General features: G+C 43.5%; 11 protein-coding genes and 1 long non-coding RNA gene across 12 annotated transcripts; 6 read left to right on the top strand and 6 right to left on the bottom strand.

Moving 5' to 3' along the window:
* Positions 1-199: 199 nt before the first annotated feature.
* Positions 200-1,005, top strand: Kmn1 (kinetochore Mis12-Ndc80 network component 1). Its single transcript, XM_017174973.2, has 2 exons — positions 200-437; positions 504-1,005. Exons 1-2 carry the CDS (start codon positions 257-259, stop codon positions 860-862), a joined length of 540 nt encoding a protein of 179 aa, XP_017030462.1. The 5' UTR covers positions 200-256; the 3' UTR covers positions 863-1,005.
* An 826-nt stretch (positions 1,006-1,831) lies between these two features.
* LOC108080301 (transmembrane protein 242) lies at positions 1,832-2,641 on the bottom strand. The gene is made up of 3 exons (XM_017174975.3): positions 2,457-2,641; positions 2,141-2,382; positions 1,832-2,075 (listed from the first exon to the last, which is right to left on the bottom strand). The coding sequence occupies exons 1-3, from the start codon at positions 2,524-2,526 to the stop codon at positions 1,944-1,946; spliced, it is 444 nt and encodes a 147-aa protein (XP_017030464.1). The 5' UTR covers positions 2,527-2,641; the 3' UTR covers positions 1,832-1,943.
* A 224-nt stretch (positions 2,642-2,865) lies between these two features.
* Positions 2,866-10,094, top strand: Polr2A (RNA polymerase II subunit RpII215). The gene is made up of 3 exons (XM_017174971.3): positions 2,866-3,242; positions 4,005-8,493; positions 8,577-10,094. Exons 1-3 carry the CDS (start codon positions 3,162-3,164, stop codon positions 9,674-9,676), a joined length of 5,670 nt encoding a protein of 1,889 aa, XP_017030460.1. The 5' UTR covers positions 2,866-3,161; the 3' UTR covers positions 9,677-10,094.
* Positions 10,095-10,601: 507 nt separating this feature from the next.
* LOC108080217 (putative ATP-dependent RNA helicase BoYb) lies at positions 10,602-13,910 on the bottom strand. The gene has a single exon (XM_017174873.1). It carries the CDS (start codon positions 13,908-13,910, stop codon positions 10,602-10,604), a length of 3,309 nt encoding a protein of 1,102 aa, XP_017030362.1.
* A 144-nt stretch (positions 13,911-14,054) lies between these two features.
* On the bottom strand, positions 14,055-14,820 carry PGRP-SA (Peptidoglycan recognition protein SA). The gene is made up of 3 exons (XM_017174972.3): positions 14,510-14,820; positions 14,332-14,450; positions 14,055-14,264 (listed from the first exon to the last, which is right to left on the bottom strand). The coding sequence occupies exons 1-3, from the start codon at positions 14,818-14,820 to the stop codon at positions 14,080-14,082; spliced, it is 615 nt and encodes a 204-aa protein (XP_017030461.1). The 3' UTR covers positions 14,055-14,079.
* Positions 14,332-15,124, top strand: LOC138929184 (uncharacterized). The gene is made up of 2 exons (XR_011445631.1): positions 14,332-14,470; positions 14,536-15,124. It is a non-coding gene; the product is annotated as an uncharacterized lncRNA (long non-coding RNA).
* Positions 15,125-15,356: 232 nt separating this feature from the next.
* dhd (deadhead) lies at positions 15,357-16,087 on the bottom strand. Its single transcript, XM_017174904.3, has one exon. The coding sequence runs from the start codon at positions 15,962-15,964 to the stop codon at positions 15,644-15,646; it is 321 nt and encodes a 106-aa protein (XP_017030393.1). The 5' UTR covers positions 15,965-16,087; the 3' UTR covers positions 15,357-15,643.
* Positions 16,088-16,711: 624 nt separating this feature from the next.
* Positions 16,712-18,355, bottom strand: snf (U1 small nuclear ribonucleoprotein A snf). Its single transcript, XM_017174892.2, has 2 exons — positions 17,904-18,355; positions 16,712-17,838 (listed from the first exon to the last, which is right to left on the bottom strand). Exons 1-2 carry the CDS (start codon positions 18,254-18,256, stop codon positions 17,541-17,543), a joined length of 651 nt encoding a protein of 216 aa, XP_017030381.1. The 5' UTR covers positions 18,257-18,355; the 3' UTR covers positions 16,712-17,540.
* LOC108080237 (thioredoxin-2) lies at positions 16,721-17,179 on the top strand. Its single transcript, XM_017174893.3, has one exon. It carries the CDS (start codon positions 16,721-16,723, stop codon positions 17,177-17,179), a length of 459 nt encoding a protein of 152 aa, XP_017030382.1.
* A 1,106-nt stretch (positions 18,356-19,461) lies between the features above and the next one.
* Positions 19,462-21,004, top strand: LOC108080235 (Cyclin-dependent kinase 7). Its single transcript, XM_017174891.3, has 2 exons — positions 19,462-19,612; positions 19,691-21,004. Exons 1-2 carry the CDS (start codon positions 19,544-19,546, stop codon positions 20,678-20,680), a joined length of 1,059 nt encoding a protein of 352 aa, XP_017030380.1. The 5' UTR covers positions 19,462-19,543; the 3' UTR covers positions 20,681-21,004.
* Positions 21,005-22,768: 1,764 nt separating this feature from the next.
* Positions 22,769-23,790, top strand: LOC138929147 (uncharacterized). Its single transcript, XM_070288349.1, has one exon. The coding sequence runs from the start codon at positions 22,950-22,952 to the stop codon at positions 23,676-23,678; it is 729 nt and encodes a 242-aa protein (XP_070144450.1). The 5' UTR covers positions 22,769-22,949; the 3' UTR covers positions 23,679-23,790.
* On the bottom strand, positions 23,744-24,375 carry LOC138929148 (uncharacterized). Its single transcript, XM_070288350.1, has 3 exons — positions 24,364-24,375; positions 24,079-24,195; positions 23,744-24,007 (listed from the first exon to the last, which is right to left on the bottom strand). The coding sequence occupies exons 2-3, from the start codon at positions 24,184-24,186 to the stop codon at positions 23,759-23,761; spliced, it is 357 nt and encodes a 118-aa protein (XP_070144451.1). The 5' UTR covers positions 24,187-24,195; positions 24,364-24,375; the 3' UTR covers positions 23,744-23,758.
* Between the last annotated feature and the right edge of the window lie 1,498 nt (positions 24,376-25,873).

Here is a 25,873-nt window from a genome sequence, read left to right as displayed (position 1 = left end):
TGGCTAGTTTTAAATGAAAGATTCCAAACAAATTAATATAGCTTGCTGCGTTGAAAAATATTTGTTTTTAAAAAAAAGCTAAGTTTTTGAAACCGCGAAAATAGCTAGAATGACCACCATCGATGTGGCAACTCTGCTTAGTTAGTGCTTCAAATATCGTTATATCGATATATTGATATTTTGCTATATTTATCAGCAATCCCTAATTTAAACCAAAGACGCGAAGCGAAAACTTATCTGCAAAAAAATATTAAAAATGCGTAGAGTAAGCTCCGCCGCCTTATTAACAAATGTGGAAGCCGCCGAGGCCAACAAGTCTTGTGAAGACATATCAGATATCGATCTAAATGAGGTGCCCGCCCAGCTGGAGGCCACTCTACATCATCACAGATCCCGGGGCAGTTGTGTCAGTCTGTTTAACATGGATTTGGCCGAATGTAAGTCTCCTGCCCGCTAAAGTGGCTCATATTAACGTAATATTCACACAATTTCCAACTTTATAGTCATGATAGACTCCACAATGGTGGACACTGTGCAGCAGCATCAGGAACGCGCCAAGGAGGAGGAGAAGAACTGGTACACACTGGTCTCCAAGGCTGTGAAATCCTCCAAGGAGGCCGCCACACGGCAGTATACCTTTGAGCCAAGTGAGGAACAGCAGCGTTATCTCAAGGAGTGTCCCAATTTGCAGAATTTCATACGCGGCTCGTTGCCTTTTATGGACAAAGTCACCAGGTTTCTGGAGGAGCACAAAGAGGTAATGGATCTCCAGGATGAGCTGGCGGAACATGTCCAATTTCAGCTAAACAGCAAGGTCAACAATGCCATACACGAGAATCTAGCTGGCAACCGGCGGAACTAGAAAATAATCCGGCTGGACTGGGAAGGATTTTGATGTTTAGTTTGATATTCTTTCCAGTTTTAAATGTTACTCCATGCCATTTTTTTATACTGCTTTATTTACCTACAATTTAAATGTAAATAATACAATTCTCAGCAATTTTATATGTGCTTAAGCTGGTCTAACTCATTTTACGATTAAGCAAAGGCTTGGCTTAAGTAGGGGGTATTTTTTTTTTTAAATTAATTTATTATGAATGCCTAATATCTGAAGAATATTTTGTGAAAGTTTCACAACGATCAAATTAAAATTAACAAAGTTATGCTTAGTTGAACGGAGGTCTTTCTCCTGAAAATTGTAATTTTAAAAGTCCTTGTAAACTATAAAAATATTTTAAAATCCATTGAACCAATTATTTTAAAATTTGGCCCATAAATTCTTTAACTAATTCATCAAGCTTTTTTTTTTAATTTTCAGTTTTATTATATTTTTTTAAACAAACTAACTTATTTTTGTTAGTCAAAATTAAGGGTTTTGATTTCTAGTTTTAATAAAAATTCAAAAAAAAAATGTTAAAAATTAAAAAACCATACAAGTACCTCAGAACACTTTTCCTTTAACAAATACATTATAATTTTGATAAAGATCGGATGTTTTTGTGGACAATTTGGTTGCACAAAGCAAATCCATAGTTTTTTTAAGGAGACTCCTAAGATAACCTATAACTCCTATATCCCTAAATATTTTTCATTACAAAATTTAACATAAAGTGTTGAAATATTACATTATAAAATAATATTTAATTCATTAAGCTAACTTTTAACGTTTCGTTGCTAAAATTTATTGAAAGATGCCCCATTTTGCAACAAATTCAACTTGCCGTCTCTCTCCGACTTCAGGCCTCTGTAACTCTAGCTCTCCCTTTCACTCTCATGTGGCAAAGTCCATGAAAGGGGTTCCAATTTAAAAATCATTAAACAAGAGACATTTTTTTTATAAGAAACTGGAAGCATTTATGTATGTCTGCCTGTATGTGAACTCAAATTAACAAGGAGTTTGGTTTCTAGTCTACTTAGGCCTTAGGTTTATATTTAACTTGGGTTTATTCCTTGTTCCAGGCGGCCAGGTACTTCATGAGGTCGGTGAGGCTCTCGAAGTCAGTGCGGCTGCTGGGTGGTTCATCCTTAGAGATGCGAGGCAGTGCCTTGCCCATTTTCAGGCGAAACTCCTGGAACTGGGAACAGAAGAAAAAGATAAAAAGAGGGAAAGGAGAGAGTTTTAAGCCCAGTGTACTCTTACATCTTTGGCCCCGCTCAGCTTCCAGAAGCCATAGCAAAAGGCACCCGTGCCCAGGACCGCATACAGAGTGCCCCAGCCGAGGGCACGCATGGCCAGGGTAGCGCCCTCATCCATCAGAATGATGCCCTGCCGGGTGCCAGCCTGCTGCAACACCTTGCTGTCTGCCTTCTTGGCGGTGGCCAGCGTGCGCGAGAATCCAAACAGTGCGGATACACCGCCCACTAAGCCCAGGAAAGCGGCGGCTGTCCAAAAGAGCAAGAAGAAAGTGTCTGCTTGGAAGGTCTTATTATCTCTCGGGTTACAGGGACCAACTTACCTTGTATGCGAAACTTGCGCTGCTTTTCGTCGGCCGCCAGGGCATCCGCATTGGGGCCGGCCTCGCTCATCCTTCCTTCAGTTTTGTGTCCTGGCCTGACTTTGTCCTTGTCCTGACTTATTTTTATTGTCGTAATTCACCAAAACACACAGCTGATCGGCCAGCGGAATTACACCGGCCGGGGCTATCGATAGCTATAAGCAATCGATACTTGTTTTAATTTTAAATTTTAATTAATTGGAAATATTAGTTTTCCTTTTTCTGAAAATTTATAAAACTGTTAATTCTGTCAGAATATCAAAGTCCTAAAAAAATATATTTATTTATTAAATGCCAACGATAGCTCTTAGTGGCTGCAAGAACTATCGATTGCACTTAATATCGATGCCAGTGCGATACCGCAATCGACTTTTTGACCTGCTCTAGCGTGGTCCGCGTTTTCACAAAAAACGCGAAAAACTGTATTCTTATCGTTTTTGCGCGAATCCGTTGAAGAATGCACTTCGAAAGCGGCAAAAACAAAAACTGATTGTTTACCCAACCGGCCTGCACTCTTTTCCGTTATTTTCCTTTGCTATCCGTGCTCGCCTCCTCCGTTTTCGCGAGCTGCGAAGAAGTTGGGTGAAAAGCAAAAGTGTGACGACGCAGCAGGCAGCAGCATCGGAAAGTTAGGCAGCTGCTTTTAGTGGGGTCCCAGCAGCCAGGATGAGCACCACCACTGACTCGAAGGCGCCGCTGCGCCAGGTGAAGCGCGTACAGTTTGGCATTTTGTCACCTGATGAAATTGTGAGTGCATCCAGCAGCAGCAACAGTTCCCCTTCCCCCCTCATTCCCATGCCCTACCGTCTGCGACGCCATATTGAAAAAAAAGAGTATCGAAAATTTGACCGAATTTGCAATCGCATGGAATATGCAAAAAATAAACAATGGATAATAATTATGCTTACAAAGGTTTTATCTTGTCGAGTTATAGGTTGCACTATGTTTAGTAAGCCTTTATTTACTTGAATGTTTAGGTATTTGTAAGCAACTACTGGAAGAAGTGCGATCAAGGAGAGTTCCTGGGAATAGAGTGAGGATCAAGGGAAAGATATGAATTATATTTATGCGTTTTTCGCTAGTTTAGTTTTATATCACAACTCATAAAAGAGAGAAAGGAACTTCTGTAGGTTCTTGGGTTTTAATTACTATTTTTTCCTTATCAAAATTCTCTGCAGGTGAGAGGTATCAATAGCTTTTCAAGGAACCAAACACAAATTCAACACCTTTTAAGGTTGTTTTCTGTGGAAATTAAAAGCAAAATACAAAAGACTTGATGGTTTTCTGGAAAATATATTTATCAAACCCACAAGAACAAGAGGGAAATAGAAAATTAAAAACAGGTTATTCTTTAGGATTTAAAATGTGCAAACTTAAATAGGATAATTATTTTATTTATAATTATTTTTTAACCATCAAAACCTGCCCCCCAAAAAGTCTTTAATTTCCACCCAGAAATACCCTTTAGATCCTTAACCAGCCTTAACTTATAATCTCTTCCTCCTCCAGCGCCGCATGTCCGTCACCGAAGGTGGCGTCCAGTTTGCCGAGACCATGGAGGGCGGCCGTCCCAAGCTGGGTGGCCTCATGGATCCCCGTCAGGGTGTCATTGACAGGACCTCACGATGTCAGACCTGTGCCGGCAACATGACCGAATGCCCCGGCCATTTTGGACACATTGACCTAGCCAAACCGGTCTTCCACATTGGGTTCGTCACCAAGACCATCAAGATCCTGCGCTGCGTATGCTTCTACTGCTCCAAAATGCTGGTCTCACCGCAAAATCCCAAAATCAAGGAGATTATGCTCAAGTCAAAGGGACAGCCGCGCAAACGTTTGGCCTATGTCTACGATTTGTGCAAGGGCAAGACCATTTGCGAGGGTGGTGAGGATATGGACTTGACCAAGGACAACCAGGCGCCGGATCCCAACAAGAAACCCGGTCATGGCGGTTGCGGTCACTATCAGCCGTCCATCCGGAGAACAGGCTTGGATCTAACCGCCGAATGGAAGCATGCCAACGAAGATTCGCAGGAGAAGAAGATTGTGGTGTCGGCGGAGCGCGTATGGGAGATTCTTAAGCACATCACCGACGAGGAATGCATACTCCTGGGCATGGATCCTAAATTTGCCCGCCCCGATTGGATGATTGTCACCGTGTTGCCTGTACCCCCGCTGGCTGTACGTCCAGCGGTTGTGATGTTCGGAGCGGCTAAGAATCAGGATGATTTGACCCACAAGCTATCGGATATTATCAAGGCCAACAATGAGTTGCGTAAGAATGAGGCCAGTGGTGCGGCGGCGCATGTGATCCAGGAGAATATCAAAATGCTGCAATTCCATGTGGCCACATTGGTGGACAACGATATGCCCGGCATGCCCAGGGCCATGCAAAAGTCCGGCAAACCCTTAAAGGCCATCAAGGCGCGCCTAAAGGGTAAAGAGGGTAGAATTCGTGGCAATTTGATGGGCAAACGTGTTGATTTCTCGGCGCGTACTGTCATCACACCGGATCCCAATTTGCGTATCGATCAGGTCGGTGTACCGCGCTCCATTGCCCAGAATCTAACCTTTCCCGAGCTGGTCACTCCGTTCAATATTGATCGCATGCAGGAGCTGGTGCGTCGCGGTAATTCGCAATATCCGGGAGCCAAGTACATTGTGCGGGACAATGGCGAGCGTATTGATTTGCGTTTTCATCCCAAATCATCGGATTTGCATCTTCAATGTGGTTACAAAGTGGAACGGCATTTGCGTGACGACGATCTGGTGATCTTCAATCGTCAACCGACGCTCCATAAGATGAGTATGATGGGTCACAGGGTGAAGGTATTGCCCTGGTCCACCTTTCGCATGAATCTCTCGTGTACATCGCCCTACAATGCTGATTTCGATGGTGACGAGATGAATCTTCATGTTCCCCAGTCCATGGAGACGCGTGCCGAGGTGGAGAATATACACATAACCCCCAGACAGATTATAACGCCGCAGGCCAACAAACCCGTCATGGGCATTGTCCAGGACACACTGACTGCGGTGCGTAAGATGACCAAACGTGATGTCTTTATAACCCGCGAACAGATGATGAATCTACTGATGTTCCTGCCCACCTGGGATGGCAAAATGCCGCAGCCATGCATCCTAAAACCACGTCCCTTGTGGACCGGCAAGCAGATCTTCTCGCTGATTATACCCGGCAATGTGAACATGATTAGGACACACTCGACGCATCCCGACGAGGAGGACGATGGTCCCTACAAATGGATATCGCCCGGTGACACCAAGGTAATGGTGGAGCATGGTGAACTTATAATGGGTATTCTGTGCAAAAAGACATTGGGCACATCGGCTGGCTCCCTGTTGCATATTTGTTTCCTAGAATTGGGACACGAGATTGCGGGCAGATTCTATGGCAACATTCAAACGGTGATCAATAATTGGCTACTCCTGGAGGGACATAGTATAGGCATTGGTGACACCATTGCCGATCCCCAGACCTACAATGAAATCCAAATGGCCATCAAAAAGGCCAAGGATGATGTCATCAATGTTATCCAAAAGGCGCACAACATGGAGCTGGAGCCAACGCCGGGCAATACCCTACGTCAGACCTTTGAGAACAAGGTGAATCGTATTTTGAACGATGCTCGTGACAAGACCGGTGGCTCTGCCAAGAAATCCCTTACCGAGTACAACAATCTAAAGGCCATGGTGGTGTCCGGTTCCAAGGGTTCCAACATTAACATCTCCCAGGTTATTGCCTGTGTGGGCCAGCAGAATGTGGAGGGTAAACGTATACCCTATGGATTCCGTAAGCGCACATTGCCGCATTTCATCAAGGATGATTATGGTCCCGAGTCGCGTGGTTTTGTGGAGAATTCCTATCTGGCCGGTTTGACACCCTCTGAGTTCTATTTCCATGCCATGGGAGGTCGTGAGGGTCTTATTGATACCGCCGTTAAGACAGCCGAAACTGGTTATATTCAGCGACGTCTCATCAAGGCCATGGAGTCGGTAATGGTGAACTATGATGGCACAGTGCGTAACTCGGTGGGTCAACTCATCCAGTTGCGTTACGGCGAGGATGGTCTATGCGGTGAGTTGGTGGAATTCCAGAATTTGCCCACCGTAAAGCTCTCCAACAAGGCCTTTGAGAAGCGTTTCAAGTTTGACTGGAGCAATGAGCGTTACATGCGGAAGGTTTTCAATGATGATGTGATCAAGGAGGTCACCGATAGCAGCGAGGCCATCCAGGAATTGGAGGCTGAATGGGATCACCTGGTCTCCGATCGTGACAGTTTGCGACAGATCTTTCCCAATGGCGATTCCAAGGTGGTCTTGCCCTGCAATCTTCAGCGTATGATCTGGAATGTTCAGAAGATCTTTCATATCAATAAACGTTTACCCACGGATCTGTCACCCATGCGGGTGATCAATGGCGTCAAGGGTTTGCTAGAGCGTTGCGTTATTGTGACGGGCAATGATCGCATATCGAAGCAGGCCAATGAAAATGCCACCTTGCTCTTCCAATGCCTCATCAGATCCACACTCTGCACGAAGTATGTGTCCGAGGAGTTCCGTTTATCCGCCGAGGCCTTTGAGTGGTTAATTGGTGAAATTGAAACCCGATTCCAGCAGGCTCAGGCAAATCCCGGCGAGATGGTTGGTGCCTTGGCTGCCCAAAGTTTGGGTGAGCCTGCCACTCAGATGACCCTAAACACTTTCCATTTTGCTGGTGTCTCCTCAAAGAACGTAACCCTGGGTGTGCCCCGACTCAAGGAGATTATTAATATCTCCAAGAAGCCCAAGGCTCCCTCACTCACAGTCTTTCTTACCGGCGGCGCTGCACGTGATGCGGAAAAGGCCAAGAATGTGTTGTGCCGATTAGAGCATACCACATTGCGTAAGGTCACTGCAAATACGGCCATTTACTATGATCCAGATCCCCAGAGAACGGTGATATCCGAGGATCAGGAGTTTGTTAATGTTTACTACGAAATGCCCGACTTTGATCCCACACGCATCTCACCCTGGTTGCTCCGCATCGAACTGGATCGCAAGAGGATGACAGACAAGAAGCTAACCATGGAGCAAATTGCTGAGAAGATCAATGTGGGCTTTGGTGAGGATCTCAATTGTATCTTCAATGATGACAATGCCGATAAGCTGGTGCTGCGAATCAGGATCATGAATAACGAGGAGAACAAGTTCCAGGATGAGGATGAGGCTGTGGATAAGATGGAGGATGATATGTTCCTGCGCTGCATCGAAGCCAACATGCTGTCGGATATGACGCTCCAGGGCATCGAGGCCATTGGCAAGGTGTATATGCATCTCCCGCAAACAGACAGCAAAAAGCGTATTGTTATCACGGAAACGGGAGAGTTCAAGGCCATTGGCGAGTGGCTCCTCGAAACAGACGGCACATCGATGATGAAGGTGCTCTCCGAGCGGGATGTTGACCCTATACGCACCTCCTCCAACGACATTTGTGAGATCTTCCAGGTGCTGGGCATCGAGGCGGTGCGCAAATCCGTGGAGAAGGAAATGAATGCCGTTTTGCAGTTTTATGGTCTTTACGTGAACTACCGACACTTGGCCTTGTTGTGTGACGTGATGACCGCCAAGGGTCACTTGATGGCCATCACCCGTCATGGCATCAATAGGCAGGATACCGGTGCCCTTATGCGTTGCTCCTTCGAGGAAACAGTGGATGTCCTTATGGATGCCGCTGCCCATGCCGAAACGGATCCCATGAGGGGCGTCTCCGAGAATATTATTATGGGACAGTTGCCGAAAATGGGTACCGGATGCTTTGACCTGCTACTGGATGCCGAAAAGTGCCGATTTGGCATTGAGATACCCAATACCTTGGGCAGCAGTATGCTGGGCGGTGCAGCCATGTTCATTGGTGGTGGCTCCACGCCAAGCATGACGCCGCCCATGACGCCGTGGGTTAACTGCAATACGCCGCGTTACTTCTCGCCGCCAGGTCATGGTGAGTATTCCCTTAGAAAAACTTGAAAACTTTATTTTTAACACAAATCTATATTTCCATCTCTTTCTTTTCTGCATTAACAGTGAGTGCCATGACCCCAGGTGGACCCAGTTTCTCGCCCTCGGCAGCCTCGGATGCATCTGGTATGTCACCCAGTTGGTCACCAGCTCATCCGGGCTCCTCGCCCAGCTCACCGGGACCCTCGATGTCACCCTATTTCCCGGCCTCGCCCAGTGTATCGCCATCGTATTCGCCCACAAGTCCCAACTATACGGCCTCATCGCCGGGAGGTGCTTCACCGAATTACTCGCCCTCCAGTCCCAATTATTCGCCAACATCGCCGCTATATGCATCGGCAAGTCCACGTTATGCCTCAACCACACCGAACTTTAATCCACAGTCGACGGGTTATTCGCCTTCATCATCGGGATATTCGCCAACGTCACCGGTTTACTCGCCCACATCCAATTTCCAGTCGAGTCCCTCGTTTGCCGGCAGCGGCAGCAATATGTACTCGCCGGGCAATGCCTATTCACCCAGCTCGTCCAATTATTCACCCAATTCACCTTCCTATTCGCCAACATCGCCATCGTATTCGCCTTCGAGTCCCTCGTACTCGCCGACGTCACCATGTTATTCGCCAACGTCGCCCTCGTATTCACCAACGAGTCCAAATTATACGCCTGTGACTCCATCTTATTCGCCGACGAGTCCAAATTATTCAGCATCGCCACATTATTCACCAGCCTCGCCGGCCTACTCGCAGACGGGTGTAAAGTACTCGCCCACATCACCGACATACTCGCCGCCATCACCCTCGTACGATGGGTCACCAGGATCACCGCAATATACGCCCGGTTCACCGCAGTACTCGCCGGCTTCGCCTAAATATTCACCCACGTCACCGCTGTACTCGCCCAGTTCGCCGCAGCACTCGCCGTCGAATCAGTATAGTCCCACTGGGTCGACATACTCGGCGACAAGTCCGCGTTATTCGCCCAACATGTCCATTTACTCGCCCAGCAGCACCAAGTACTCGCCGACATCGCCAACGTATACGCCAACGGCACGCAACTATTCGCCCACATCGCCGATGTACTCGCCGACGGCGCCATCGCATTACAGTCCCACAAGTCCGGCGTACTCGCCCAGTAGTCCCACGTTTGAGGAGAGTGACGACTAAGAAGGGATCATGAGACTAACGAGTAAATAGTGAAAGAGAGTAACGAGTTAATAGTGAAAGAGAGTGACGATTGAGGAAACTAACAAGTTAGTAGTGAAGGAGAGTAAATGAAGGCATGTAGTGGGTGAGTTAAAACCTTAGATTATTCGCTACTTTCAGGGTTAAACGTTTTTATTTAAAAATTTCAAAGTTTGAGAACTTAACAGGATCCTTGACCAACACACTGACGATTACTTTAAGATTTCCTAGATTTTTTGCATTCGCCACAGTTGAAACTAAAGAATTATAAATACGAAATTATTGATGTTTCTTAATTTGTATTTTATTTTAATTTTTGTAAAGCTGCAAAACACCATAATATTTAAGTTTAAAGCGAAAAAAAAGAGAGAATTATGAATAAACCCACTACTATAGGTAACGTTTTCTAAATATCCACATTTTTTTTTTCAAAAACACAAGTTATGTCCTGCAATTCAGAGGGAAAGTTTCGTTGCCTGCATATTACACTGTATATATATATATATATGGGCATGCATATATCTATACCTATATATCTATATATATCTATATATATTTTTACGACCAAAAGCGAAACCCTTTTTGTAAATTTAGACCCATAGTAAAATATTAAATAAAAAAAAAATGATAAAAACAAAAATACTAAAATGTAATAAGTGTAATTTATTTTTGTTTATTCGTTTTCCAAAAAGGTTGAACCAAAAAAAGGAAAGTGAAAGCAAAGCTTTCAAGAGAGTCCAGTGAGAAGGAGATGATGTTCGTTGTGAGATGCTTCTTTTAGTAAAGAGCTTAAAACATACATATTAAAACATAAATTATGTAAAAAATTCAGATTTTCAGTTAAGTTAAAGTTTTATGATGGAATAGATCGTCTTGGGGGGCTGGGAGGGGGTCATCTTCATCTTCCTTAGTCTTCATCGTATAGATCGTGTTCTACACGCTCGATCCCATCCACATGATGGTCCTCGTCGGCACTATCTTCGATCTCCTGATACTCGTTATGCCATCCCACATCCTTGAATGGCACAGCCTTTCTAGGCTTCTTTTCTTGCTCCTCACGCTGCTCATCCATCTTGCCAAACTTCTCGTGATTGGGCTTCAGGAAACGTTGGTAAAGATCAAAGTTCAGAGGATCAGGCATGGCCACAGTTTTCTTGACGCTCATGTACACCGTACGGCCGCGCATGTAATCCTTTAGGTAGCTATATGCCACGCCCAACGGCAACTGGAATTGATGGCAAAGTTCCAAGGATGGATGAGTGGCCTGGAACAAGACTTGATTGTCAATCAGCAGGGCGGAGTACTTGTAACCCTCATCGGGCAGGAGCACTTGAAGCTCCAAGGTGGTCAGAGTTTGATAGTAGTTGGTGGGCGGACGCACCACATTCGAGGGGAGTTGAAGCTGCATGGTGGGGTCACGTGGCTTAGTGACTGTGAATTTGGAAATGGAATCTTTTGTGGCTTTTTTCTTTTCGGTTCTTTTTTGTGGCTTATCGTTAGTGACTTCTGGATAACCCTTCATTATGTCAATTAATTTGGTTGCTCCAGTGAATGTGTCAGCGAACATATGGTTGTCATCCTCCTCCGCTTCCAGCTTGGCAATGATTTTAATGTTTTCGATGCATTGAATGAGCTGGTTGAGGCTTTTATTGGACTCTGCAGACTGGTCTTCTGGATCTTTTGGTATCTGCTCCGGCTGCTTGGACTCCTTCTCTTCCTTCTTCAGCTTCTTAGCCTCGTCTTTTGGGTCTTTCTCTTCCTGCTCCACCTTCGCAGCCTCGTCTGGTGCCTCCTTGACCTTCCGCTCTCTAGCCAGCATGTTACGCTTAACCTGATCCAAGCCCATTTGGATCACACTCAAGGCTCTTCCCTGTATAAATGTCTTATTGGGAGGATTGTTCTCCTTGGTTTCATTATTATTCTCCTCCTTCAGCTGCTCCTCTGCCTTCAGCTTCTGCTTGTCATCCCCCTCCTCTTTCACCTCCAAAACCTCCTCAAAAAAGGTAAATATCGTATCCTTTGCCAGCGGACAGCTTTTGGCCAACTTGGCTTTGATGAGATGCTGGCCAAGGCTCAGCTTGCGTACATGCACCTTCATGGCGCTGGCATAAAACATGGCCACCAGATTGCTAACGAAAATAGTGTGAGAGGTGGCAAACTGTATGGTGGCCTGCAGGAAGCATCCATTGGGCAGATTCTTCAGCTTGTACTCGATGTCACGGCGATCCTTCTCCGACCAGCCACGTTCCCCGGATTGGGGAATCAAACCAAACAAACGCAAATCAATGGCCAAGGGCGGTTCCGCTTGCAACTCCTCCGGGCACTTGTACAGACGCCCACTTCGCACGCTAAAGATCTGGGTATCCTCATCCATGGCCTGGACCAGGACATATAGATTGTTAAGGTATATATTTACGTCCTCAATGGGCGCCACCTTGAGTACCCGGACGCGGACATTGATGGCTTTATTGCGATACAGGCAGATGGTACCAGCAATGGGGGGCCAAAAGCGTTCCATGCTGCAGTTGCTCTGCAGCAATTGAAGGCGCATTTGTTGAGCCGGTAGAGATGGATAGGGTTTCCATGATTCACCCGGCGGCAAATGCTCCAAAAGATGAACGCATAAATGTGTGGGCGAATAGACACGCACCAGGCTTACCTTGATATCACCCAAGGTGGGCACTGTGGCAAGGGGTCGATCCATATGATCAGCATGATGACGTTCCTCGCATTGCTTATTGATGCAATCGCCCAGCATCATGATCTGGCGACACACCACATTCTGATTGGCTTCCAGCTTGGCAAACTTTTCGCGTATCTTCTTGGCCAGGGCTTTGATTTCCTCATCCACGGGCTGGTGCTTGCCCACAAAGTCCACAAGACGTGGCAGCTGCTTTTGATTGGATTCATCCAGCAGAATCAAGGAATGAGGCTGTAAGAAGGTCCCCTTCTCACTGGTGGAGGAGTCGCTAACCAGTCTGTTGACCAGATTCCCGGAAATGGCCAGATGACGCATCTTGAACTTGCCCCAGCTAAGGCTCATGCTGTAGTGGATCAGCGTGTGGGCATGCCGGATGCTTAGCTCCGGGCAGTTGTCGGTGGCCAAAAGGATGATGCCTTGTGTATCCACTAGCCAGTCTTGAACCTGCTCAGCCACCTCCATGTCGGCATCCTCGTAATAAGGCAAACAGCTAAATGAGGGCTCCTTCTCCTCCAGAAGATGAACCACCAGGCGTCGCATATCCGCATCATCACTGCAAAAGATCACCGTGCGATATTTTTGAGGCGGACGCTGCTCCAAAATCTTGAGCACCTCGTTGAACTTTTTCTGCTGCGGACATATGGCGATCCGTAGGCGCGCCTTTCCATACAAAGCTGCCTCCAGCATGTCACCAAAGATCAATACCGGATTGCTGTTTAGCAGCTTCAGCCGGGCCATCTGGACGGGATCATAGGTCTGGGAGATCATCACCAGCTGCGGATGGCTGTGATCCATGAGCATTAGATTCTTGAGCACCAGCTCCGCCTTTGTCAACAGCCTCGGATCCATCAGATCAATATCATCGTAGACAACGAACTTCAGGTGTTCGAACTTCATTAACTTCTCCATGTCCTTGAACATCCAGACCAGCTGGGCAGGTGTGGCCACCAAACAGCCAACGCCATTGAAAAGGCAATGGAAAAACTCCGGATTATTGTCAGAGGGTATGTTCAGTACGAGCGTATAGGTTGTAGCGTGTTTTAGCTTCCGCAAAAAGGCATGGCACACGGCGCTCACGTGGCGCACTCGCTCCAAGTCCTTTACCAAAATCACGGCCAACGCTCCCAACAGATTGTCAGTGTCCACGGTGGCCATAATAGTGCGACTAATCACATCGCAGACAGGCGGTAGATAGCTGAAGGTGCGACCACTGCGCGGTGCAGCCACAACCATGGCACCGTGGCCACGGTCAACGATCAGGTGGGGCCATGTGTGGCTCTGCACGCGCAGCAAACGATTCAAACGCAATTTGTGCATCATCTCCAAGATGTGCGGCAGCAGGATCACCTCGGGCAGCTGGCGCACCGGACGTAGGGCTCCCTTTGAATGGGCCAACACAAAATCGGTGCAATTGGTGGACAATAGCGGACGCGGACGGATGGCTTCCAAGAGATTGTTGGCGTCCGTCTCGGGATCAGCTTCTGTTTTTGGTTCGATTTCCCTAAAGAAAGACATTTTTCTTGGTTTTTTCAGCTCGACAGCTTTTTTCACTCCTCTTCGATTTCCTTGTGAAGTTTTCTGCTGCAGGGATAACTGTAAGTCGCAGCTGCAGCACTTATCGTTAATCGAAATCGGCCGCAATTACACAAAACATACACATACACAGAGAAAAATAATTGTTTATTTAGGGATTTGAAAGCCAGTGCGGCCACTCCTGAATCTCATTATACAGCGTCAGTCCTGGACTCTGGGTACTTATCACCTGCGAGGCGGCGATCAGGGCATAATCCTCGCTCAGTTCCCCCTTACGAATCCCGCAGCTTAGAAGACTTTTGGCCGATTGTAGCGCCGCCACCGTAGGAAGTTTGTCTATCGGAAACAATGTGTGTCTGTATGTGTGTGCTTTTGACAAAAAATAAAAAAAAACAAAACTTACCCACATAACTGCCTATAAAAGCTATGCCCGTGCCGTTGGCATTGTAGCCATAAGTGTGGGCTCCACGTAATCCCCAGCCAGTGCCCTCGTAAACAATGCCATCACTGCCAATTAGAAAGCTGTCCGGCAGAGGGGAAGAGTAAGTAGTGTGCCCTTGGGAGTACCTCCCCACGCTTACTTGTAACTAATATCCTCGTAATCCAGCTCCGTTTGATGATAATTCTGCATATTCTGGAGTATCTCGGCGCACTGGAGTAGCCCCGTGCACTCGCCGGTGACCGTGTGATGGATAACCACATAGCGTATGGGACGGATTTGATAGTGGAGACCCTGTGATGGCTTACCACCCCATTGACGCTTCAACTTGATCGTTGGGCAGTCATCCGCCTGTGTAGTTCGGTGACGCGATGGCTTGCCGGCGGTGACCAGGAGGAGGAGGAGGCAAACAGCAGCCAGTAGCTGAGCAGCACAACGAGAAGCGGAAAGCATGATGCGCAGAGATCTGATGCCAGAGGGTAACTGCTCTTCTCAGGGCTTATCAGTTGCGGATTTTATTATTGCCAGCTTGACAAGCTTTTGCGAGGGATTCACTCTCTGAGCTGGCGAGAAGGGGAGTCCCGGAAGGGGGAGATCTTTAGAGCAGATCGGTGTTCTTTGTGCGGTTTAAAGCAAAACAGGTTGAACCCCAAAGATCTGCGTCGGCATTTCCGATTTCAAGCTGTGTATAAACCTAATTAGTGACGAATGTGTGAGGCTATGCGATGTTAACACATAAAATATGTAATTAATTTTATATGTAAATAAAGCGCCTGATAAGCAATTAAAGTGAAATCAACTTAAAATGAACCATTATTTATATGTAATTTTTATTTTAAACCATCTACTCGCCTGAAAATACTCTTCTGTTTAGAGTTTCTACTAAAAAAAGTTAATTGATATTAATTATTTTTTATTTATTAAGCATTTTTAAAAACCTGCAAGCCAAGAAAATCTAAAAATGAACCCTTAAATCCCCATAAAAAAGCTTTTATTTAATTTAAAGTCATTGAGTGCTTACAATTTATTTAAGATCGAATTGTTTTGTGCCCTAACCTTATTACCTAATTTCTTCTCGTCTTAATTGTAGGTTACATAATGAATTTCTGGTTACATAAAATAGGAATCACAATTTTTTTTTTTTTCAAACTTTCTTTGAGGTTATGTCGCAGACACATGCCTCCAGCACTAATACATACACCGAGTTTGAGGTTAGGATTGGATTTTCTTAACATAAAACATACAAACACTGAATAAAATCGCAGATTCACACTCCTCACTTGACCAGCTTGGCCATCATGGTGGTCAGCTTCTCTTCATCGGCGCCGCTGAAGGATCCCACTCGCCGGTTGTTCTTCAGGAAGACAAAGGTCGGCATGCTGCGCACCTTGTAGCGCTCCGTCAACTCGTCATACTTGTCCACATCGACCTTGAGGACCACCGCCTTGGAGGCATACTTCCTGGCCAGCGCCTTGACCGTGCTGTCCATGCCCTTGCAGGGGCCGCACCAGTTGGCGTAGAAGTCAAGCACGATCAGCTTCTCGTCGGCGGCCTCCAAGCGCTTGTGGTAGTCGTTCATGCTGCGTATAGCGGTCATGGTTGCGGGTTGACTTGACACGGTAACGGATTTTAATTAAGTTCAGGAGTTACGGAATTGCTTCTGCACGGGTCAAGTGGCGGTGGGGGTCATTATATACCCTCCAGATCCTGGAATTCCCGCCAAGTTGAAGCTTTTCTTGCTTCTCTTGCTCTCTCCCTCTCTTTCACTATTTTTCCTCTCCTTTTGGCTAACGAAAATTAAAAATGGCTGCCAAAGCAAAATGTCCGTCGCAGCCAGCGTAGCCAATCTAGCTTTTTAACCGCTAGATCTGGCAGGATAAATTGAATTGACAAAATACTGCGTTATTTTTTAGCTTTAATCGAAATTTTCTGTCTGCTTCTAGCCTTTTTTTTCAAAGCTTAGGTAGCTTTTTTTTATGCTGTGAAGAGTTGCCAGCACTGGTGGCAGCAGTATGGCCAGACGATGAAGGGTTCTTCGACCACCCAAGGTCACACTGCTTTGAAGCCCGGAAAAATTTAAATAACCATAGTGTGCTGTGCGTATAAGTCTTTGAAATCAAGTTAGTCACTTATGTCAAATTCGTTTTCGTTTTATTCCCCTTTCAGACTTTGATTCGAACTGATCGCCTCACCCGATACAGTTTTTTCTTGGAAATTTTCTGTACTTCCGCTAAATATTGGGGTTTCCTTTCCTCCCAAGTACGTGTAATAATAATTTCTGGTAAGCAGCAGCTTTTCCTTTAGGGAAAACCTCAAGAAATCCTCATTTCCTTTGTAATTTTAGGTAAGAACAATGGTTTCCCTGGTCAAAGACAAGGCCGAGCTGGATATGCGCATGTCCGGCGCCCTTAAGAAAATTGTCATCTTGGACTTCTTTGCCAACTGGTGTGGACCGTGCAAGGTCTGTGCACCCAAGCTGAATGTACTGGCCGATCAATATTCCGAGCACGTAATGATCTTGAAAGTCAATGTTGATGAAAATGAAGATATTGCCGAGGATTTCAATATAACCAGCATGCCAACGTTTATACTGATCAAGGAGGGTGAAGTCCTGGATACCATCATTGGGGCCAATATGGATAAGCTTAAGAAATCCATGGATAAACATATTGCTGAAAATGATGTGGATGCTGCTGCTGCCGCTGCTGCTGCCGATGAGGAAATGTCCATTGCAGAGGAACAGCAACAGAATGCGCCCATTATATATCAGGGTCAAGGCGAGATAGAGAACCAGCAACAGGGCAACAACTAAGGGTAGAAGGTCAACCAACTGAGCACAGGATATCCCTATATATATATATACAGAACACCTGACACACACAACTTTATATATGGGAAATCCTGTGGCCCATTTTAAAACATTAGTTTACTTATTATAAATATTATAAATAGAGATTAAAAACTGCCTCCGTGAAAGGGGAATTCTTAGGGATTCCACACAAAGCTTTGTTTCTATATATACTCATATATATTTATTCTAGAATTTTAAAATTAGGAGCGTTACAAAAAAATAGACTAGCTCGCCGACGCCGCCAAAAGCAAATAGATGGGAAGTTTGCTTAGCCAGCGAGCTAATGCCAATCCTTACACACTTAGCTTGTGTATGATGGAGCTCACTTTTTGGCAAAGGTGATTTTCATGGCATGCGTTGGTGTTATCTTGAAGCCCTGCAGCGCCTCCTTGGCGGCATTACTCTGCAGCTCGGTGGTGAATTCCACAAAGGCGATATCATGACGATTGGGCACCAAACGCACCTCCTTGAAGCCAGGGAACTGATTGAACAGCATGGAGAGCATCATCTCGTTGGTCTCCTCCGGCAGATTGGTGAGGAAGAGAATTTGATTGGGCGGCTGTTCGGTCTGTGTATTCGGATTCGAGTTCTCAGTGCTGGTTGGCTTCTTTTTCTTGTCCCTATAAAGAAATTTTAGTTGGTTTTTAATAGAAACATGCATCTTCTTCCATTTATAAACACTCACTTCTTATCCTCAGCACCCACTGTAGGCTTCGGAGGCTTTATCTTCTTGGGACGCTCCTTGAATGTACCCTTCAGCTTGGCCACCAGATCCGAATCGGACTTGGAGTAGGCAATGCGCATGGGTTTGTCGTAGAACGGGAAACCCTGCATTGTTCGCAGTGCATTCGAGGCGCTGCCGATCTCCTTGAAGATGACAAATGCCTGGCCGCGCATCTTTAGCGTTTTCAGTGCCACAATGTCCAGGATTTGGCCGAATTGTGAGAAAATTGCATATAGCGACTTTTTCAGCTCCTCCTTCTTGATCTTCTCGTTCAGGTTGTTGATGTAGATGGTCTGGTTGGGGCGCAAGTCCATTTTGTCGGCGTTTGTTTTAATTAAACCGAGAAAAACAAGATTTTTTCAGCCGGAATGAAAAAATAAGCAAAAAGAACTCGAATGGGCCTATCGATATCAAGACGCGTGAATTGTTCGGGTCTATCGAATATCGAGTGTTGATGTTGGTGGTGTGCAGCGTCTATCGAATGTTAGAGTTTTTGCAAAATAAAATGCCTTTCATAAAATTATGCCCATATGATACACTAATGCAGTTTTCATTAATTAGCTACTTCATTAGAACCTTGAAAGAGACCACTATATGTGTAATTTTGTGTAATTTGGCTTCGATTTTGCTTGGATTATTTTGGTAATACGACTATGGTCACACCGACCGTAAAAGGTAAACAAAAAAAACGGCCACCATTCGCGGCGTATTACTATGAATTTCTAAATTCCTCGTCGAAGTATTCTTGCATAAATAAATGCAGAATCCTTTAAATTTGTGTTTTTAACCTATGATGCTTCCAATTTTTTTAATTATTACAAAAAAAAAATGTTTAATTAATTTTGCAGAGCAAGAACCTTGCCACCGCAAAACATATTATTTTTCCTAATTTCCTAATATTTTTGGAGTTCAAAAAACCAGAGAAATGCTATAGAAATAAAATTCTCATTGTGAGACCATACTGTCAATGAGCTGGCTAATACATTTTTCAATTACAATTTTCTTCATTAAACCCGTATTTTGTTATCGAGTATCTGGTATATTTTATGTAGATCTATCGATTATCGCGGCAATGAAGTAGCTAATGCATTATTCTAATGCATTAGAGCGCCATATAGTCGTCTTGCTCGCACTTGTGTAAAACGCTATAGCGCTGTCAAATCTTTAATGAAGTCTCTAATTAATGCGGCAGTGTCATGCCAGTATTATGAAATTAATATTAATTGGAGACAATTTAATAATTCTTTTTTTTTTAATAATATTTATAATAATAGTACTTATTTAGTAGCCTTTTATTTATAAAAAATCTATTATTTATATAAATAAATGTATACAAACAAAATCTAGAATTTTTTGATATCCAAATAAAAATTTATTAAAATTATTATCCAAATATTACAAACGATTATAAATAATAATATTTTTTAAATGTACACAAACAAAATCTAGCTATTTTTTTAGAATACCAACAAAAAGCTAGCCAACTTATCGATATATCGATAATCAAGCTGACTTTTTCTGCTCATCCCTATTGCCGAATTGAATTGTTTGAGCCACGCGCCGGCTTTCTTGAACTATTTTGTCATTTATGCGGCTGTACAATGCTACCCAACGACGCCAACGCCAAGAAGGATCGCTATGCCAAACTGTCCTTCCTCGGTGAGGGTCAGGTAAGTGTGCCAGAGTCCATTTCAAAGGAAGCCCCAATCCCCAATGGCGGTTGTTTGTTTTCTGTTGTTGCCCTGCAGTTTGCCATCGTCTACAAGGCTCGCGACACGGTGACCAGCCAGATTGTGGCCGTCAAGAAGATCAAGAAGGGATCTCGCGAGGATGCCCGGGACGGCATAAACCGAACGGCACTGCGCGAAATCAAAATCCTGCAAGAGCTGCAGCACGAGAACATTATCGGCCTGGTGGACGTCTTTGGCCAAATGTCGAATGTCTCGCTGGTGTTTGACTTTATGGACACCGACCTGGAGGTAATTATCAAGGACACTAAAATCATACTGACGCAGGGCAACATCAAGGCGTATGCCATAATGACGCTGCGCGGCCTGGAGTATCTGCATAAGAACTGGATCCTGCATCGGGATCTCAAGCCCAACAACTTGCTGGTGAACAGTGACGGTGTGCTGAAGATTGGTGATTTCGGTTTGGCCAAAACATTTGGCTCACCGAATCGCATCTACACGCATCACGTGGTCACGCGTTGGTATCGCTCTCCTGAGCTTCTGTTTGGCGCCCGGCAATACGGCACCGGTGTGGATATGTGGGCCGTGGGCTGTATCTTGGCCGAGCTTATGCTGCGCGTACCCTTTATGCCGGGTGATTCGGATTTGGATCAATTGTCGCGCATCTTTGCCACGCTTGGTTCACCACCGGATTCGGAGTGGCCGCATGTGGCCCAGCTGCATGATTATCTGGTATTTCGGAATTTTCCGGGTACACCGCTGGAGAATATCTTCACCGCAGCCGGTAATGATTTAATCTATTTGATGCGTCGCCTGTTTGCCATGAATCCACTGAAGCGTGTCTCCTGCCGGGAGGCCCTCAATTTGCCCTATTTCCATAATAAACCAGCACCCACAGTGGGTCCCAAGCTGCCCATGCCTTTGGCCATTCTGGCTGCCAAGGAGACGGCAGCGGCAACCGAAGAGAAGCCACCGCTTAAGCGTAAGCTGGTGGAGACCACGGTCCGGGGCAATGGCCTGGCCCAGAAAAAGCGTTTGCAGTTCTAAGTTATAGTCATTGGATTGGGTCTTCTAATGCAAATGTTTTCCGCAGGAATTAAGAGATTACCTCAAATAATATCAGCTCCGTACTCAATAATTTGTAATCGCTTTAATAAGGTATTTTTAAGCGATTACAAATTATTATTAATAATCCGATTTTGAGTGCAAGTACAGCGATTGATATGCATTATTTCTTAACTTGTTTTGTTACAAAAGAAGATCAAGAGAGAAAGAGAGAGAAAGAGAGAAAGGGAGGAAAAAATAGGCTAAGTTTAGACTTAAGAATTGTGGAATGGTTTATTAAAGATGCGAACCAAAATGGTAAACATTTAAAAAATTGTGTTTGTTTTTATATTTACTACTAGTATCTACTTTCAAGTGAGAAAACTACGGAAATTTTAGATGAAAATAAATCGATTTTCTGTGGATTCTTATTTTTAAATTTAAAAATAAATGGTTAGTTTTTTATTTTTATTCTAAAATTTAATCGATTAAGATTTAAATTCTAAAAAATCAATTTAGATTTATTTTTATACCCTTGCAGGGTATTATAATTTCAGTCAGAAGTTTGCAACGCAGTGAAGGAGACGTTTCCGACCCTATAAAGTATATATATTCTTGATCAGCATCAACAGCCGAGTCGATATAGCCATGTCCGTCTGTCCGTCTGTCCATCTGTCCGTCTGTCCGTCTGTCCGTCTGTCTGTTTCTACGCAAACTAGTCCCTCAGTTTTAAAGCTATCTGAATGAAACTTTGCATATAGTCTTCTATATACTCTCACTGCTATATATGTCGGAACGGGCCGGATCGGACGACTATATCATATAGCTGCCATACAAATGTTCGATAAATTTTTCGAAAAAAAATTATAACTTTGCTGTTTTTTAACATTTTTGCACCATTTTTTAGATATGGTCATTCTATATTATTTCTGAATTTTCGTGAAAATTTTATGAAAATCGGACGACTATATCTTATAGCTGCCATAGAAACGATCGGGAAATTAATAGGAAACAAATTATAACTTCGTTGTTTTTCAACGTATTTTCATCTACTCTGAGATATAAGCTTATTTTATTATTGTAGAATTTTGGTATAAATTTCATGAAAATCGGACAACTATATCATATAGCGGCCATAGGAGCGATCGGTAGATGTAGAGAAAATGTAAAGGTGTGAATGTAAAACTGTAACTGTCAAACTGTAAACATTATAAGTATAGTTGAAATGTAATGAAATAATATCTGCAAGGGTATACAAACTTCGGCGTGCCGAAGTTAGCTTCCATTCTTGTTAGAATTAAAATAAAAACAATTCACTGAAAATCTATTTTTCAGAATTTTTTTTTTTTTGAAAAAATCGATTTAAATCCTCAATTGACATAATTTAAATTATATATATGCATATTTATATTTATCGTATAATTGTAATTTTATTGCTCTTTGAATTTTATTTATATTTTTTATGTTCATTTTAATTAAAAAAAAGTGAGTCTAGAAATTATTAAAAAAAATATTAAACATAATTAAACTTATTTTTTTTATATTAAAAAAACAAAGAAAAATATTAAAAATAATTTAAATTATTTTTTTTATATTAAAAAAACAAATAAAAATATTAAAAATAATTTAAATTATTTTTTATATTACAAAATAAATAAATATTTTAAAAATAATTTAAATTATTTTTTTATATAAAAAAAATAAATAAAAATATTACAAAAATTTTTAATTATTTTTTTTTTATATTAAAACAATTTTAATTTTTTTTTTTAATATTAAAATAATAAATAAAAATATTAAAAATAATTTAAATTATTGATTTTTATATTAATTATTTATTTGTAATTTTATTGTTCTTTGATTATATCGAACATTTTCGATTAAATCGATTCTTAAAATTTATATCGATCCCTAAAAAAATTTTAAAAATGTATAAATTGATTTTAGAACCTATTTTATTTCCAGATCTTCTAAAAATAGAAACTCTAAGCATTTTCCTACACATTTTCAGAGACCAAAGTATTCGCTGGGAAATCATTCAGTTGCTTGGGGCTTCTCCACTAGGGGAGATGCTAGTCTAACGCTACCGGCACAGCGTCCAACATTGTTTTTTTTTTTTTTTTTCAAAAACAAATTTACCTCCGAAAATCTAAATTCCCAGCGCACCTTTTTGGCTATTGTTTGTATAACATTTACATACGTTTATTTTATTTTATTTGTTTTTTTTAGTGGGTTTTCCTGATATGTCCCGAAAACATAGGTCGTTGTCATTATGAAAAGCAGAAGCTCCCCCAAGCCGGAGGTTGTGGACAAACGTCGCGAGCGCGCCGAGACTCGTCGCAACTATGGGAATCTAGTATCCAGTCACAATATAATCGCAATGCGTCAGAAGCAACAGGCATTGGCGGAGCAGGCACAGGCCCAGGCCATGAAGAGTCCTGGCAGTCAACTGGCTGGCGGTACAGCTGCTTCCAGGCACGAGGAAAACTCATTGCGTCGCATTGCCTCGAGCTTTGCCCATGTCTGTGACCTGCAAAGTGGCTGCTTGGATGCCTTGCCACTGGAGGATAGCGAGCAGGATGCCAAAGAGGAGCGTGCCGAGGTTTTAATTTGCAGCCAAACGATGCCCATGCCAATGGACATTCCAAATGCAACACTTTCAACCACAGTTCCCGACAAGCAACAATTGGACTTACCGCTGGCCAGCGAAAAGGATGGCAAACACGATTCGGAAACCAGATTGGCAAAAATATTACCCTACACCATGCAGCTGGAATCGCGGGCCACCGAACGCTGGATGCGGGTGAGCAGCACCGTGTCCGCTCTGTTCCGAGCTCGTCGGAACATTGGTGTTGAGGAAACACCCACAGCTCAGACTCGACGGCTGCGGGAGCAGCGTGAGCTGCTTGAGGCCTTCACCCGACCCTTTCTGTATGAGCCAACCAGTCGGGATTATCCGGAGATCGGAGCTCAGGGGAGGGCCGAGGATCCAGCATTTTAAAATCAGAATGAAGCATATCAACTTTACACCCATTGAAATTCGCCGGAACATTGGACTAATGTTGTCAAATCAAATTTAATTCATTGGACCTTGCTTGGTAGAAGGCATACAATATCGTGGTTCTCGTTATCCTTCGGGGGGCAGGGGATTGTGGTGGTGTTGTTGGGCAATGGATGGGCAGCACAGCTGTTGTATGCAATCCGCGTCCGGACTAGTAACAGCGACACCTGTCGCGTGGGCATTCTGACTCGTAGTTGAGGCACTGGTCCATGCAGTAGGTATCGGCACCCTCCTGTCCCTCCAGCTCGCCAATGGCCACGCACTCTTGCCTGAATATATGGGAAGGTTTTAGGGTATTAGGAAGGATTTTGTTGATTTTAACGAGGTTTTATGGGCTTACGGGCAGTGGCAGGCCTCCTCTGGGCAGTTGGGCGGGTAGCGCAGACAATTGATCTCGCACCAGTTGTCGATGCCGGGCAGTGATCGGAAGGCCGGGGCACCGATGCATTTCTGGTCTCTGAAAGCACAAATAAGGAAGAATAAAGTTTGGAGGGGATCAAGGTAATGATCACTCCTTAAAACTCTTGAAGAAATTTGTTTAAGTTTGGGTTAAACGTAGCACAAGTCAATGATCAATGATCATTATTATTTATTTACATATTTTTAACTAAAAAAAAGACTCTACCCCCTTGACTAATCCCATGTAGATCCTAAAAAAAGACTCTACCCCCTAGACTAATCCAATGTAAAAAGACTCTACCCCGCAACTGAATTAATTTTAAAGCTAGTTAACCGAAAACTCACATCATCTCTGCCTCAGTGTGGCCTGTCTCACTAGCTCTTTTCCTAAAAATTTTCCAGTTACCCACAAAGTTCTTTTTTTCGAAGCCAGGAGTACGCGAGACCAGAAGGATGCAGACATTTCGGGAAAATCATCGACGTGCCGAGCAACGTCGGTATTTGGCGGAACGTCGGATCAGCTATGGCAATGCCGTTTCCAATTGCAATATGCGTACCCAGCAGTCAATTGCTGTAATTCAAAGTTACCCGAATCAAGCTCAACTTTCTTCTCAAATCACCAATCATAGGTCTCGTGTACCCTTGAGCAGTGCCTTAAGCTGGCAGCTGGGCAGATCCCTTCACGTTATAGAATCGCCCTTGGGCAAGAGCCTTTCGCCAATACCTAAGGAGCTGCCTGTTCCATTAGAGCCAGAGATGAAGTGGAGCTCTGTAAGCGAATATGAGGAGCTGCAGAAGCAGGCTTTGGCCAAAGCAAAGTGGCATGTGGCACCACCTTACCACCTGGGCAAAGGCAAAACGGGATGATGGTGTGGTTTAATTAAAGAGTTTGGTTATTTCTTTATATAGATGGGTTTTTTTTTTATAGAACGGGAGGGGAGTTTAGGGATAAAGGTCTTGACTTTGGCAATTATAAACAAATATACTTATAATTATATTTTAATACCCTTTTGAGGGTATTATATTTTCAGTTGGAAGCTTCCAAACCAGTGAAGGAGTCATTTCCGACCCTATAAATCATATATATTCTTAATCAGCATCAAAAACTGAATTGATTTAAGCATGTCTATCAGAAAAAATTTTTTTTTAGTTTTTTTCAAAATTTTTATAAGGGGTTACATCGTTAAAATTATCAAAAAATTAAAAAAAAATTTTTTTTTTTTAATATTTAAACTTTGTAAGCAGATCTATTAAGGGGTTATCCGGGTTTTGAAATTTCAAAAATGCATTTTTTTCAAACTTTTTTATATAATAGTACAAAGTGTCAGGAATGTTGTCCGAAAATTTCAAGTCGATCGAAGCAAAACTGTAGGAATGGGAGTAATTTAAAGCCCAGCGCGTCGTATGAGTCACAACTGGCAATTAAAACTTTAAACGCGTTTTTCTCAAAACCACTTTCTTGAAGTCGGTAGTCAAGATTTCTCGAAAACTACTGGACCGATCGACTTCAGATTTTCCACACTTCTTCTAGACATGTTTTTCTTGTCTCTGAACGAAGGATTTTTTATATCTTCAATTAGAACCGATTTTATAACCCAAAATATGTCCAAAATGGACGTAAAAAGTGTAATTTTTCATGAAAAACGCTCCCAAAAATTCAATTTTTAATTTTTTAAAAAATCCTTCGTTCAGAGACAAGCCAGACACATAAGCTAACAGGAAAATTTTGGTTTTTT

This window comes from Drosophila kikkawai, chromosome X, assembly GCF_030179895.1.
Source record: "Drosophila kikkawai strain 14028-0561.14 chromosome X, DkikHiC1v2, whole genome shotgun sequence".
Lineage (NCBI taxonomy): Eukaryota > Metazoa > Arthropoda > Insecta > Diptera > Drosophilidae > Drosophila > Drosophila kikkawai.
Note: the sequence above shows the minus strand (reverse complement) of the source record. Positions and strands in the feature narration are given on the sequence as shown.

Coding starts and splice junctions, on each gene's coding strand:
- Kmn1 (XM_017174973.2), top strand. CDS start 257: ATGCGTAGAGTAAGCTCCGCCGCCTTATTAACAAATGTGGAAGCCGCC. Junction 438..503: donor TAACATGGATTTGGCCGAAT/GTAAGTCTCCTG, acceptor CCAACTTTATAG/TCATGATAGACTCCACAATG.
- LOC108080301 (XM_017174975.3), bottom strand. CDS start 2,526: ATGAGCGAGGCCGGCCCCAATGCGGATGCCCTGGCGGCCGACGAAAAG. Junction 2,383..2,456: donor GCGCAAGTTTCGCATACAAG/GTAAGTTGGTCC, acceptor TCTTTTGGACAG/CCGCCGCTTTCCTGGGCTTA. Junction 2,076..2,140: donor AGCTGAGCGGGGCCAAAGAT/GTAAGAGTACAC, acceptor TTCTGTTCCCAG/TTCCAGGAGTTTCGCCTGAA.
- Polr2A (XM_017174971.3), top strand. CDS start 3,162: ATGAGCACCACCACTGACTCGAAGGCGCCGCTGCGCCAGGTGAAGCGC. Junction 3,243..4,004: donor TTTTGTCACCTGATGAAATT/GTGAGTGCATCC, acceptor TTCCTCCTCCAG/CGCCGCATGTCCGTCACCGA. Junction 8,494..8,576: donor CTTCTCGCCGCCAGGTCATG/GTGAGTATTCCC, acceptor CTGCATTAACAG/TGAGTGCCATGACCCCAGGT.
- LOC108080217 (XM_017174873.1), bottom strand. CDS start 13,910: ATGTCTTTCTTTAGGGAAATCGAACCAAAAACAGAAGCTGATCCCGAG.
- PGRP-SA (XM_017174972.3), bottom strand. CDS start 14,820: ATGCTTTCCGCTTCTCGTTGTGCTGCTCAGCTACTGGCTGCTGTTTGC. Junction 14,451..14,509: donor TACGAGGATATTAGTTACAA/GTAAGCGTGGGG, acceptor TCTGCCGGACAG/CTTTCTAATTGGCAGTGATG. Junction 14,265..14,331: donor TTTTATAGGCAGTTATGTGG/GTAAGTTTTGTT, acceptor TGTTTCCGATAG/ACAAACTTCCTACGGTGGCG.
- dhd (XM_017174904.3), bottom strand. CDS start 15,964: ATGACCGCTATACGCAGCATGAACGACTACCACAAGCGCTTGGAGGCC.
- LOC108080237 (XM_017174893.3), top strand. CDS start 16,721: ATGGTTTCCCTGGTCAAAGACAAGGCCGAGCTGGATATGCGCATGTCC.
- snf (XM_017174892.2), bottom strand. CDS start 18,256: ATGGACTTGCGCCCCAACCAGACCATCTACATCAACAACCTGAACGAG. Junction 17,839..17,903: donor GTGGGTGCTGAGGATAAGAA/GTGAGTGTTTAT, acceptor ATTTCTTTATAG/GGACAAGAAAAAGAAGCCAA.
- LOC108080235 (XM_017174891.3), top strand. CDS start 19,544: ATGCTACCCAACGACGCCAACGCCAAGAAGGATCGCTATGCCAAACTG. Junction 19,613..19,690: donor CCTTCCTCGGTGAGGGTCAG/GTAAGTGTGCCA, acceptor GTTGCCCTGCAG/TTTGCCATCGTCTACAAGGC.
- LOC138929147 (XM_070288349.1), top strand. CDS start 22,950: ATGAAAAGCAGAAGCTCCCCCAAGCCGGAGGTTGTGGACAAACGTCGC.
- LOC138929148 (XM_070288350.1), bottom strand. CDS start 24,186: ATGCATCGGTGCCCCGGCCTTCCGATCACTGCCCGGCATCGACAACTG. Junction 24,008..24,078: donor GAGGAGGCCTGCCACTGCCC/GTAAGCCCATAA, acceptor CCATATATTCAG/GCAAGAGTGCGTGGCCATTG.